The following is a 15,000-nucleotide window of genomic DNA, read 5'->3' as shown; positions in this document are numbered from 1 at the left end:
CTTGGTAGTTGACTCATCTCGCGAAAACAAAGCCTTTCGCACGGAATATTTGCTTGTGGCTTGAAATATTTATTTAACATATCCTTCGCTTTCAGATTATTGCTTTCGTCTGTTCCTTCATCTAGTGTGAAGAAAATGTCCTGAACACTTAATCCAGCAGTAACTATGCAACATTAAAGCTTTCTCCTGGTCAGCATATTCGACTCCTTTTCCGTCTGCAAATAACTAGAAAGCTCGAAGCCATCTTTACTCAAGCAGTATCGGAACAATCAAAAGGCGCTAATCCAACCACATCTCTCAAAAATATGCTCGAGATCGTCAAGAAAATACACTAACGACCGTCCTCGTCGCCAGAATGTAGACTATTTCGGATCTAACCGCAATGAAATAGCATTAACAACACCGATATAACCAAGATTGAATCAACACGCCACGTGCTTCATTTTTATAACGCAACTGCGCATGTCTTCTTACAATATAGGTCCGCAACGTATACTAAGCATTAGCCAAGAACTTGAACTTGAAAATGACCGTTGAACGGTCAAAACCTCGTTCTTCTTTTTTATCACCCGTTTTTCATACTGAAGTGAGAAACAATTCGCTGCAAAAAACAAAGCACAGCACCATCCAGGACAATCCAAGGTTTGATACCAATACAATCCTGTAATAAAAAAACAATACGTAGAGGGAAAACATAATAAAAGTCTATATCAGTCAGAAATCGAGTCTAATTTGCTACCCGCCAAGTTTGGATTGGGCGGGGTGCTCTAAACAAGTGAGGAGTCCTGGAGAGAGACAATCCCTCAATACAACCGTGCGTGTGATTAATGTCAGTGGAGCTTCAGGGCGCTTTTTATATCGCTTTTGTGTTACCAAAATGCCTATCTCATTTTAGATGCAAGCTGAAAGTGCAAAAGAAACAATTTTTCAACAAAAACACGACGAGGCGATACATACTAAGTTTGGATTCCCAGCGGCGATCAAGAGAAAATGAGAGGACAGAGAGGGAGGCTCCCGGTCCAGCCCTTGGGATATGGCATGTCGACGAAAGTTATTTTTAGATGAGCCGATGTCTTTGTTCCAGCGGAAATCTGTCTTCCGAGACGTCCGAATGTAGACCAACCTTGGTGTGATGTTTGAAAGAAAAGCAAAGATTTCATGTAATGGCGGACGAAGTGGACTCTTTTCACTAAGAACCTCATTTTCTCTTGTGGCGATCTAACCATCTGAGCACCAGTCTCAACAAGGAGTTCATCAAGGGAAGCCTCTATCTCCCATACTTGACGTAGGAGTCAACCCTTTCCAGAGTAGATTTATTTAACGAACGACTCCCTTGGGAGATTCAGCACACCCACTGTTGTAAAAAGCATTGATCAAAGCACAGCCATCACAGCTTCAAGGAAAATATGAAACTTTTCGAGGGAAAACCTGTTCCTAAAAACAAATTTACTCGGGAAAGTGTTGACTCAAGGAATTAGTGGAGATAGAGGGTCCCCTTGATGAGGTCATGTCCTAACAGATTCCTAATTGAAAGAGAAAATTCCCCATTTCAAAGCCAAATGGTCCAGGAAGGTCCTGGGCCAGGTCAGGGGATTGAGCCAGTACAGTCTTTTGATGTTACAGACCTAAAAGAGTTAATTCATAATGAAAAGAACACATATTTGGTGGTAGAGAAATAAATGTATGTTCTTGGGTGTTCTGGTGTGTACTATCGATGCGTATTTTTAAAAGTTGTGCTTTATTTTGACGACGCGGAGCTCGCAAGGGCGAGTACAAATACAAACGAGGAGAAATACTTACACATCAAATTCTTTGCATCTAAAGTCGGAAACAACCGACAGCGTGTGACAGATTTGTGCGTGACAAGCACGGGGCAAATTTCAGCACCTAAACTAGTAAAACCGGTTTTCTACTGTGCAATAACCAAGTGTCAATAAGTAACCGTACAACACCGTGGAACATTTGTACTCGTTTCGTGCGTTTCTGTACAATAAGCAATAGAGTTGGATAATAAACCTTAGTTAGCCTGTTTTGCCATCTGTTTTTCAGATGTCTTTAATTAAGAGAAGGCAAACGTGGCGCTTTAATTTGACAAAACTCCACAAATAGAAAACTTACTTGATAGCAATCATTTGACTTCAGAATGCAGAGGCAGTTTATACAGTGGAAAAGTTAAGAGAGAAGCGGCCACTTTTTTTGGTGCACGCGATTGAGACATCAAACGATAAAACGGTCGTAGCTGTGAGTTTAAACTGACATAGACCCATTGCATAAATGGCGCTGAAATTTGAATAACAATACCGCTACATCCTAAGGTCCGTTTAAACGGTTTCAACATTTGCTTCAACGCGCATTAAACACTTTGTGGAACCAAACAGGTTTAAACTTTCATTCAACATCGATTCAACTTTTCTTCGTTCTCGAAAATGTTATATGGTGGTCAAGCCGTTTGAACACTCTGTTCAACAATTGTAGAACACACGCATGCTCACATCAGGCCGCAAAGGTTTATCTGGACGAGAGCGACTGGTTTCTAGTTCTTAGTTCCTCGCAATCAAATTTCGCGTAAGTGTTGGTTCTTTTGTTGGCGCAATGTTGGAAACGTTTGAACGGCCTCTGCATAACTTTGTTTTTGCGTCCAACATTTGCCAAACTTTCATTCAACTTTTGGTGAACGAATGTTGAAGCCGTTTAAACTGGCATTTAAGCCTCACATCGAATCTACGCAAGACATCCATTGTTTAAAAAGCATTAATACAAGGGTTAAGATGTCTAAGTATTGCTATTCAAATTTTAGCGCCATTTATGCAATGGGTCTCATGCACAGAACATATGCGCAATAAGCATAGTAGGCACCGTCCTAAAGCAGCTTTGAGGGTTTTAAACTCGCCTCTAACAGTGAGAACAAACCGTTTTTGGAAGCTATATAATTAATAGGTAACAGGACTACATGCTTGTCCAATTTGGAAATAATTGGATTAAGAGAAATCCTCGGACTGCCAACTTGGCAGTCCAAATTGTCAAATGTCAGTCCTCAGAATTTTTCTCATCCAAGTATTTCCAAATTGGACAGCATGCAGTCCTATTATATATACGAAGTAGCCCCGATTGAAGAATAAAATCGTCTAGCGTTAGACAGAGTAAAATCTATTATCATATGGCCCATACGGCACCGCGCGCGCTTTCATTGTAAAACTATTGGGAAAATCCCCGTATGAGGGCCGTACGCATCAGTGCCAGCAGGGCCGGAAAAACCGTACAGCCCTACTAGGAACACGTCTTGCTCCGTGCAATGCAATTTTAGGGGATTTCGTCGCTTTTAAACATCCTAGTAATTTACAGCCAGAAAAGCAAATGCAAACCGGCAACATATTAGATAAATTTTCTGTGCAGATTTTTGTTCTTTATTTTGTCCTAACTTCATCTTCTGGTTGCTCATAAATAAAGGAAAGAGCTCATATGATAAAATGCTTATTAACTGAGTTTAGGTCGGGTAGAACAGGAAAATATTTGGCCATGACCTCAGGCCAAATATTTTCCCGTCCGGCCCTCCCACTCAGTCATTAAGTAAGTAATATCCAATTAGTGCCGTGTTTTTATTGACTGTGGCCTCGTAATCTTTTACAGCTTTGAGAACTTCCTAGGCATGAAAGAATTAACTACCAGCAAGCGAATCCCTGTTCCCCATGATAATTACTTGAAATTTATTTTTAGATCGCATCCGTGTTGTGAAGGTTATTTATAAATAATTAGAATAGTACGCGCACTCTCATTGGTCAATAGCTGTGTTTAGATGAGAGTATGTAAACACGGCTGTGACATCTCACGAATTTTGATTGGTATGTATTGTCAGACGCGAGTTTTGATTGGTTGGTAGGAAATATGAGCGTGTGTCAAGAAAATCTGTTTCAATCAAAAAGTGAAAATACCAGCATTTTCCTTCATTCGTTGAATTATCTTTGAGAAATATTTTATAAAAGCAATAGAAAACGTTTTTCCTGTGTTTGCATAGTCTGATATAAACACGGAAAACGTTTTCTATTGCTTAATTTTATCATGCCTTTGGGCCTCCCTATGCACTATAACCTTGAGCAACCTTTGTGCGTATCTTTCAGAACTAACCCATCAGCAGTAGACTCACATTTACATCCTTTACATCAATTTGCTTCCATTGTTTTTGATATTTTTGTCTTTGTCAGACAATAACTTTATTCTATTTGGCCATTCTAAACAGTGCGTGAAAGCTCAAGAACACGTGGTGTTCTAAAAATAGAAAGATACGCGCAAAGGTTAACTCGCAGGGCTTGTATGGGAGAGGCAAGCTCTCATTAATGGCCTCCTGTTTTTATCTGTGGTTACCTTGACCGCGCAGTCTACTTTCACACCAACTCACTACGATGCCGTCTTGGAGATAACCACGCAATATGACACTGAATTCAAATAATTTTCATCGGGATATAGATATAGTCCGAGGAGACTCATAAAGACTCAAAGAAAATATGCTAAAAAAAGCGAGAAGCAGGCGTAAAATAAGGTGGTGGCGACGAGGGAACGGATGCGGCTTTCAGCATTCACGTCTGCACACACTTCGAGCAGAGGAATCGTGAATACGCTACTCTGTGAGGGAATGAGGTCAGAGCAGGACTGAGCTACAAAGCAAGACGGAAACGAGTTGTTGGGAGCTAAGTTGCTATTTCCCAGCAATTTAACATGTACGTGTATTAAGTATTATTCAAGTATGTATTCTTAGTTCCATTTTGCTAACCTTGGTCTCGTTCGCTTTGACGAAATTTGCTTATTTCTGTGCCTAAAATCCAGAGACACTCGTGGTTTTCCCTCACTGGATCAGTGATATTCGATCAAAACAAAACAAAAAAACTTGGTATAAGAATGCGCCGAAAGTATTTATGTCAGAGGCCGTGACGTCACCTCATCGTTTCTCAATTTCTGCCGTCACCAGTCCTACGTCAGTGTTGTAACAGAGGAATGGTGTCATTTTAGTTTCCTTAGGCCTGTTGCTCTAAGCGATGCTAATTGTCAAGCATTTGTGATGGTAAGACCTCGCTCTTTCTCACAGAGATGATAAAGTGAACTCAATAGTGGCCCATTTCATTAAAAGTGAGAGGTGTTAGAACTAACCCGCGATCCGCAGGCGCTCTTTTCTTTTTGGAAGGACGCGAAAAGTATGCGCTGTCCCTGAAGAAAAGAACGCCTGATCGCAGATTATGTAAGAAGCAGAAAGTTAACGTTGGTTTTTGGCAAATTTAATTAAATCTGCTAGAAGCGTGTACACAAGTTTACATATATTACGACTTTGTCTAAAGCAATTAGAATTTCAACATATTCCTGGTAATATTGATAATAATAGTGAAAAATACTGATAGAAAATAGCAAAGCACTTTAAAGCGCAGCAATTGGGGGCTTAGGTAAGGACAATGCCCACTAAAAGACAAGTTAGAAGAAAGCTTTGCAAGATGGTAAGTCTTAACCGATTGTTCAATTACCTTCAAGTGGACTTCAAAGATGGTCATCTCACGTCGTTATCAAGGCGACAACGACCTAGAAACGTACCAAAATGTAAAACTCACGTGCAGGGCCTGCAGAGTCTTGTTCTTGTTCATTAAACCCATTGTTAGCTTTTATTTATTTTGTGGCGTCCTCGTTGCCGTCGCCGTACTGTCTTAGCTTCCTACTATGGCTGCCTTGACTCCTCACGCAAATTCACCGGCTGAAGTTGGTCATTTGCAAAACTAAGCATTGGATGTTTTCGGATTTTCAAACCAAGCATCAGGGTGACTCATATTGAGGTTTAGTTTTTTAAGATCTGAAGAAGCAAATTCTTCCATAGGCTGCTACACCTTAGTCATGAGCATTCTATGCCTAACAGTTTCTTTAAATGAACAACGTAATATCACGAAACAAAAAGAGCTGTATATTCTATTTCTAGCAATTTCTACAAAAGTCTCTTGGTATCTATCAATGCTAACCGAATAGCTAAATTTATAATTTTAGGAATTTTCTAAATCTTCAAAGCGTTTTATGCTAGAGTGATAAAAGATCTTCTTTGGTTGTGAATCACTACGCGCACTGATTGTTCAAAAACAACTCGCGCAACTATTATAACCAATCACAAGGGAGACTGTGATTGATCGGTTCTTCTGGGGGTTGTGATTAATCGAAATACAGATTTGACCCTTAATTAAAGACTTATGACAACGATGTCAATCTACCTTTTCCCTTGTTATCTTTACTTGATACATTGCTTTTTTTAACTCAATTGAATCAAAAGAAACTGATTGCCTCTTCAGAACTTCAGACTTGACCATTTCTTCTTAGGGCGTGGCTGAGCTGAAGCCGCGCACACGTCCTCGACCATTGAGTATTTTGTTCCATCGTACTTCGATTCGTCCAGCAGTCCGAGGTACAACTGAAAAAATCAAGAACATCAAACAAGAATCATAAAACAAGAACATCATTTTCTGATCTCTTTCGTGCTTGATTGTCCGCTCTTTCTGCTCGACAGCCTGTCTGACCGCCTAGCCTGGGTTTAAAACACATTTCTTACAAATAATTCAATTCCGTTAAACACGACTCGATATTTTCTACCAAGACGGCATTAATAAATAGTGGAGACAGTCACCATTGGGTCAAGACAACTATTCAAGTAAGACTTGGCGGAAATAGCTCTTTCTCTTCAGCTCTAGCTCTTCAGTTTACTGACCATAGTCTCTGAAATGCACTGCTTGTAACTACTAAACAAATTACATTCTTGTATAGATTTCGAGGCCTATGTGCCATCGTGACGCCTGAGGACCGGTGAAGGTGATAGATTTCGTAAAAATTTTAAGAGTGTAATGATTGATTGGTACATTAGTTTTCCTCCTTGATTCTTTTTCTCTAATGTTTATTATAACATAACTTGGATAAAACACGCGTTCTGATTGGCCAATTGGTCATTTACCATTTGCCCATGGGTGCATGCTCGCTGACGACAGCTGACGTGCGATCTAACTTTCCGAGATTGTGGAAAGAAGAAAATGCCGTCACTAGCACATCAGTCCTAATTTTCCAAGACATAGGGTGCTTACCATTTAGCGAAATAATCCGGATGGAATGATCGCTGCATAAAGCTAAGCTATTTTCCGAATTTAATGACCAACCGGATGAGAATGGCGCTTACCATTTACTACACAGCATTCCATCCCGCATATTTTACTCGATCTTGTGAGAAAGGGCCTGGAAACGGAAGGTTCTCGCAAATGGTAAGAGCATTTCGCGAATTCCGTTCCGAACGGAAAAAGAGGACTACCTCTGGAGGTTGTCCACAATTTCCGAAAAGATTTTCCGGAAAATTGCCTTTCCATTTGACCTCGAACCGAAATTTCCGGATTTTTTGGCTAAATGGTAAGCACCCATATTTTCCTCCTCTTAGAATAGGGGTTGAACCTCTACAGAGCTCAAAATAGAAAGATATAGCCCTAAAGATTAATCAGCGGTGGAAAAGGAGGATTGAAGGTCTTAAAGCGACGAAAGAGCGTTTTGTGTTTGTACTGCTTTGATTTCCAAAACACAATCTGAACTCTGCTCAAATATTGAACCCGAATCGCGGAATTGAAATGGATTTTATGAGACCAGAGAAGAAATGGTGTTTTGGAACGTCGATTTTCTTTTTGAGATTTATTTCATCGACCATTTGAGTTAAAATAGTGTAACGTCGTTTCTTTTTTCGGATTGGAAAAGTTGCGCTGTTTGCGATAGCTTGATCACTTTCAGAGGCGAAGTATGTGCAAAGACAGCGTGTTTGTGTCGACGCTCGCAAGAAAATAAAATGTTTTTATCCTAACAGCAAATTATTGTTGATTCCAATAAAATTTTTGACTGGGAAAACTGTTTGTTGATCATTTTGTCTTGTTAATTCATAGTTGTCTTTAGAAAGCAAAGTTGTGTTGACATAGTCTATTGACCAAACTTGATTTATACAAATATACGCAGAATACCCAGGAGTGGTGTTAGTGATTATGCTATAAAACAAATGGTAAAAGTCTCAGCGTGCACTATTGAGTTATGGTGCACTTGGGAGTTTTCTCAGCACTCAAGAAGCTCAAACAAATGGTAAGCGGCTCAGCGTGCACGCGGGAGGTTGCTAAGCACGAGAAAAGCGTAAGAGTCGCTCGAGGCGATAGCGACCAAGAGACCAAGAGACCAAGGACGGACAACCCCCGAATGACAGTTTTCATTGGAAAATAAATAAAAAAAAAAAATTTTATTCCCTGAGCGGGATTTGAACCGACGTCCCCCTGATTACCGGTTGGGTGTGATCACCACAAAGCTATCAGAGCAACCTTACGGGCTACCTGGCCAATCAAGATAAACAAATACCAAAGTAATTACTTCGTTTACAGGTGGAGCAAACAGCGCAATGAACCAATCCAAATTCGTAGCAATTCCCATGTAACTTGCTCAAAGCGCGGGAAAATCGTGCGTGCAAGCCGCGATTGGTTGTGGTTTTCCTTTCCATTGGTTGACAAACTGGCGCGAGATTTTTCAACCAATCACTAAGCGTAGCAATTACAATCGCGTAATTACTTTCAACAGTCATTTGAAAACTGCTCTACTTGAATGTCTTTATCGTTTGTGAATAGAGATGTTAAAAAAGAAAAGAGGTGTTTTCTCAGACTGGCATTTTTAAAGCATATCTTGATAATTACCTGTTTTTCGATGATAGAAAGCAAATCTTTACGAATATTTTCAAAATTTGGACGGAAGTCAGGATTTTCTTGCCAGCACCTCTCCATCAAGTGATACCTGGGAACGAACAGTTTAACGTTATCTTAGTTTTCACCCCCGTCGACCACCCATCTCACATTAATTGATGAAAATTATAGAAGGAGTAACTCTAAATAATTCATAACTTGATCCCATCTTTCTGTTTAAAACATATCATGATTTCAAACAAATATCACCAGCGATGCTGTTTTTAGGCGACGGGAAGACGTTAGGAGATACATCGTTTATTTATATAAACATGTACATAGGATATTACACAGAGGCGCGAAGATATTTTATTTCGAGTGGTAAAAACAATATTTAACGAAAAACGGAGTTCGAGATAAAACTATTCACAAAGTGTTCTGTTTCACGTTCCTTGCAGAAAACAGGGAGCATAGAGAGGAACATTACGATGAAGACGCTTCTTAGCACAATAATCATTTGTTAGCTTAGGAAGTCAGGCCATGTGGGTGCCCCGAGACCCGAGACAAAGAACACTGGTCAAGGTGATATACAATCTAACCCTTCTGTATCAATTAATGATCTATTCTAAAATAAGCCTATCCTTTTTATGTGGAAAAAACCATGAGCGCTGAGCTCGTGAGTCAAAACCGGGGATTTTATGGGCTAAGAATGACGACATATTTCATGATTATGCAATTACTGTAGTGCAAAAAGAGCAGCCATCCTGGATCCGCTATGTTGGGATTCCATCTCTCTTACTATCCCCCCCCCCCCCCCCCCCAAAAAAAAAAAGCTTCCAAAGTTCAATGGTCCTCATTGACCTCATTGAAATCAATGCATGGTTGATCATCTACACGTGAAATGGAAACTGAGGTCATAGACTGAAATAGCGTAAAAGGCACTCGCACTTCTTTTTTCCCCAATTGATGCATTTATCGGTCAGCATTTACTTCCTTACAATTTTAAGAAAATGTTCATATTTTTGGCCTGATTTCTTGACACAAGTGAAGGCAATAACGACGGCTTGGTTTGGTCATGCCCCCACACAGATGCGGGATTCGCACGTGACGTAATTTGAACATAATACCAGCATGACTGTTAATTTAGTGGATCTTTAAGCAAAATATACCATTATGGAGCTCAAGAATGGAAGGTCAATTCGATGTAAAAGATAGGCGGTGAAAAATACACATCTGGAATCTTCAATGCGACGAATAATGGACTTCGACAAAAATAAACATCTGGTCCGGGTTGCTCGAAGCATTAATTACCATGGTAACCAACGGATAGCGCTAACCAGGCTTCGAGCAACCGGCCCCTGGAATCTTCAATGCGACGAAAAAGGACTTCGACAACAATTGGCCGTCGAGTGGTGATCTGTATTTCTAAATATTTTACTAAGTGTAATGTTATGCACATCACTGGAACCAACGTAACTTTGTCTACATGGATATGTGTTTCACAAACTCATTAGAGGAATTGAACATATTGAATACATCTATGTTATCTCTGTTGTCTGGCTATTTAAATTAATTTGCACTATATTCAACTCTGCACAGTCTTTAATTAAAAAAAAACTATTTAGAAATGTGACTGATTCTTGACAGTCAAGATTTATTTGAAAAAAAGCTTGTTATCTATTTCATGCTTTATTATTCAAGGCAAAAGGTTCTTCAGAAAAGGATTTGATCTTGAACTCTGGTGAGGAATTTATTTAGTTGTGCATGGTTTTTGACACGGAGAGTGTTGCTTGCTTGCACGCACGGAATGAAACAGGAAGGTGTTTTTTGCCTCTAAATTTGTTCATCAAGACCTTTTAGTAGTCAGATCGAGCATGGAAGAGGTCAGGCACGTCACTGGTATAATTGACAAAGTATTTGGAAAGGGTCAGTTCCGGATAAAGGCGTTGCATTCAAACATCCTTTTGGGTGGGTGCCCGGTACCCACAAGGATTTTACGACACGTGCCGGAAGGCACTAGACCTCGTTAATTTCGGAGTACGTTACCAACCAACCATTTGTTTTCTCGGCTGAAGACTAGACTTCACACCCTTCGTGTCCGTGCGAGTTGCAGGAATCCAAGAAACAGTGGAAACTGAGAATTTTCTCTACGTCAAATCGAATTGTAATCATGCAGACGCCCTCACAAGAGGCATTATCCCGAATGATCTTGAAGACTGGGTGTCAGGGCGGTCGTTTCTAAAACTGCCAGAATCCGAAAGGGCCAGTGCACTACTTCAAGACATGAGAAACCCCATCATTCTGCCAAAAGACAATCAACTCGTGGTCTTACTCTTGCGCCACCTCCGCCAGAAGCGAGGACATTGTGGTTACAGGAGCTTGATGCACGAGGCAAGACGAAAGTTTTGGATCGTCGGGCTTCGAAAGATGGCAAATAATATTGTCAGCAAGTGCGTCTTCTACCGCAACCTTCGAAAGAAACTCCTTGACCAATTGATGGGCCAGTTACCAAGTATTCGAGTGGCTGCTTGATTCCCACCATTCTCGCATACCGCAGTGGATATGTTTGGGCCATTGCAAGTCAAATTGAAAAGAAAAACACTTCAAGAAGCGCAGGTTATCATTTTAACCTGTACATCATCCAGAGCAATACACCTAGAGTTGGTCACTGACAAGTCATCTGATGAATTTGTTGATGGCATTTCGTCGTTTTGTCTGTTGGCCATCCAAATGTTTGCTGTTCTGGTGGGACAAACGTTGTTGGTGCAAAGGAGTATTTGAGAGAGATAATGCACAGCTGGGTCTTCCCCAAGATTCAGAGCACTCTTTCAGAAAAATTTACCTGTGATTTCGAATGGCGATGGAATATCCCCCTTGCATCTTATCAAACGGAGTCGTCGAGTCATTGATCAGGTCAGTTCGTCAGGCTCTGAACAGCGTGTGGCAGAACAGAGAGCTTACTGAAGAACAATGGCGGACATTCCTTGCCGAGATAACCTGTATAGTCAAGATTTGTCCTGTTGACATTTGGGAAGAACCTCCAATTACTCCCAATGATATCCTAATTGGACAACAGATCCTTCCTCCTCAACCCGAACAAGAGGACAGAGTCAATCCAAGACAAATGCTGAGGATTGTACAAAGAAGAGTCGGTGTCAGGTAGGGGAAAATCTAAATTATCATGCCTAGTCGTGACCAAACGAGGAGAAAAAACCCCGATCGCAGTGATGTTGGAAAATTATTGCCGAATAAATGTAACGACTGAGAGAAGATCGCAATAAATCGATGCAAAGGCTAAACAAGTAAATATAGCATAGGATTTCACTAAGCGACAAAAACAGCTCGGAGTCAGGATTTGATATTATCTGCAGTACTTTACCTCTAACAATGAGTTTCAGAAGGCAACTGCTTTTAAGTAGCAACAATAAAAGCAAGGTGACACACGCTTTTAAGTAGCATTTTTCATCCTTATTAATTAATATTCACGAACAAATTTTGACCGGAATAATAATCGTGACAATTAACTTCCGAATAATCAATGCCGTTTGACTGTGCATAAATATGTATAAATTTAATAGGAACATTATTGCTTCATCATTGCGTTATCAACACAAACTGGTATGTAAAGAAACAAATAGTCCACGTTGTGAAAAATACACAAACACTAGTGACAAACAGAGTCTTTTTTTTGAGTAAATAGAGTAGAGTAATTTACTCAGACTATTATTTTTTCCTTAGAATAATTTTTCAAAGTACTCGTCCCATTAAATCTGTCTTTCCTTACAAGCCGTGGCCGTGGCCAAATGGCTAAGGTTTTATGTAGAGCTGCCTGTTGAGACTGCAATGATTTTGATATCGGAAAAACTAAAAGACGATTGCATGACAGAAAAGCTGAGCATTATTCCTGATAAAGTTAGATAAAAAGTTAAACGATATTGAATCCTGATAAAACTGAGAGAATAAACAAAAGTTCCAGCAGGAGATTTATTAGTCTTTGTTGAGCGATTCACTTCCACGACCTACAGTATATTTGTAAGTTTCAAGGAGTCTCAGGAGAGCAATTAAATCAGAATTTGATATTTTTCTGCGCCAACATCATGCAGCTGTTCAGTTGGATTTCAGGCACGAAATTCCATACTTTCGTATGTCATCCCTGTGATCTTCCACGATTGGAACTCACGATAAGAAGGACTGATTTACAATTAATATCGGACTCGGATCGAAGAAAATCGCAAACATATTAAAGGAACAACCATGTAGCAAACAGACTTGCCAAATCCTGTTGCAGGTTTAACAAAACTATCATTACCGGTAACGACTGCATGAATAGCTTGCAGTTGTTCCGCCTTAAGCACAAAGGTAAAGTTGCATTTCTTAAAAGCGAAATCAATTGCCCCCAGAAACTTGGCGTTATAATTTCCTTTCACATTATCCCCATAAATCCAGTGTAAAAGCACTTGGAATAAACTACACCCAAATAAGGAATGTTTTTTCAAATATGGTTTTTCCCCCATTTTTGGGGGAAAAATGGCGTCATTCCGAGCATGTGCCTGCAAGTAATTGCTGGTTTTCACTCACGTGATCAACAGCCATGTTTTTCAACGAAAACAAAAGGAAGCGTTTGCATAATAATAGAGTTAAATTCCCGGAGGATTTGGTCGGGGCACCAACATGGCCGCCTTTTCTTTGTTTTGGGCTCCAACATGGCGGTTGTGACGTCATGTGAAAACCGAGAATACAGGACTCTCTCTTTTCCCGCCTGGCTTCCAGGCCCATTTTCAGGGCGGGGTAAGAGGGAGTCCTGGAACAGGACTAAATGTCCGAGAGTATTATATGTTAAACCATCGAATAAGAGATTTATTATTCCACTACAAAAAAGGTGTTATTTTGCTTCAACTTTATTTGATGAGGGTTTTTTTTTTTATGTATCATCTGTTCTTGAGGGCGCGTGCGAACGATGTAAACGTCACAAAAAGCCAGCCAAAGATCTTTATTTGATGGGATAAACAAAATGACGACTGGCAAGCGATGACAAGCTAAATTCTCAGGCTTTGCATCTTGTTGAAAACAACTTCTTTCATTGAAAAACTCCCGTTCTGTCCGTATTTGCTCTGTTCTAAACCGGTCAAACCGGGACACTACAGTGTATTACCGTCTCATATTTTGCGCGTTCTCTTGACCAAATATGGTAAAATGGCGTAATAGTGGAATAATAAAGATCGTTTATTCCATTATCCGATTTCTGTAGTTTTATGTTATGTTATGTTGTATGTTATGTTTTGCATGCCTCTTTTTTCAGTTGACTATTAAGTTACTTTGTGCAACGTGAAAGTCCGCGGATTAAACTAGTCCAAAACTACCGGTAGATCCTGTGAACAGTATTTTCCTTGAGTATGTTCACCTCGAGTAATTAACACCCATACCCACGGTGTGAAATAGAAAAGGAACTACAAAGGAGTTTAGGTGAGGAAATTTTACTGAAAACTCACTCCTAATTTTGCTTTCCAATGCGATACATTTTTTTCCCATTCAAACCCTTGTAATTTCTTTATTATGTAAATTAACGGTGAAGTTGATATGATGTTAAAATTATGTCACACGCGAATCGTAGAGCTTGGGCCACCTGTGATGCCCACTCTTTAGCAGCGTTCCCTTTCATTTCTTCGTTTCAATACGTTACCCTGCCTAAAGCGCAAGAAAATGATATGAAAGGAGACTCACATAGTGTCGGCGATGTGTGGGGGTCTCGGCATGCGATAACCTTTCTGCAATTCTGCTATGGTCTTGGCCTCCGACCAACCCGGATATGGAATACCTCCTGTTAATTGTCAACATTTCATTACTGTTTTATCCTATTTACCGCCTGCTACAACAAAAGGCTAGGTAACTGTAGTTTCACAGGCATATAAGTTTCAGCCGGCTTTTGTGTTCGCTTGTTGACTGGATTAGCGTGTGAGAAGTGTTGTGGGTTAAAACTCTAAAAACTGCCACAGACGATGTTTTAGGCCCACCTTCAACCGACAGGAATTGCGTGCCGCGGAACAATTTTTATATATGAAAATCAGCCAAATTTAAAATTCTACCAATCACATTGCTGCGATAAGCAATTCTAATTGCCATTAAAAAAAACAAAAAAAACAAAACAAAAACAACAACGGTCGAAAAGCCTGTCGGTTAAAGGTGGGTCTTTAAAGAAGATACGGTGGGGAATAACAACAAAGAAAGGTTCTATCGTAGAAGAAAATCAAACAATCAGAATGAACTTGTTGAGACAGTCCACGGACAGTTGACCGTAGACCTCTGGATG

General features: G+C 40.1%; 1 protein-coding gene and 1 long non-coding RNA gene across 2 annotated transcripts in view; both read right to left on the bottom strand.

The window, feature by feature from the left end:
• LOC138057036 (uncharacterized) overlaps positions 1-15,000 on the bottom strand; it is a 147,393-nt gene that overhangs the window by 77,042 nt on the left and 55,351 nt on the right. The window lies entirely within an intron of this gene.
• The window catches only part of LOC138057868 (tyrosine kinase receptor Cad96Ca-like), a 35,126-nt gene continuing 25,374 nt past the window's right edge, over positions 5,249-15,000 (bottom strand). Inside the window, exons 7-9 of the mRNA XM_068903776.1 lie at positions 14,415-14,511; positions 8,709-8,805; positions 5,249-6,427 (exon numbers count right to left, since the gene is read on the bottom strand). Coding sequence (XP_068759877.1) covers positions 6,305-6,427; positions 8,709-8,805; positions 14,415-14,511 — 317 coding nt within the window. The 3' untranslated portion in view covers positions 5,249-6,304. The remainder of the gene's footprint in view (positions 6,428-8,708; positions 8,806-14,414; positions 14,512-15,000) is intronic.

Source organism: Montipora capricornis, chromosome 7 (assembly GCF_036669925.1).
Source record: "Montipora capricornis isolate CH-2021 chromosome 7, ASM3666992v2, whole genome shotgun sequence".
In the NCBI taxonomy this organism is placed as follows: Eukaryota; Metazoa; Cnidaria; class Anthozoa; order Scleractinia; family Acroporidae; genus Montipora; species Montipora capricornis.
This window is presented reverse-complemented; position numbering and strand designations above follow the sequence as displayed.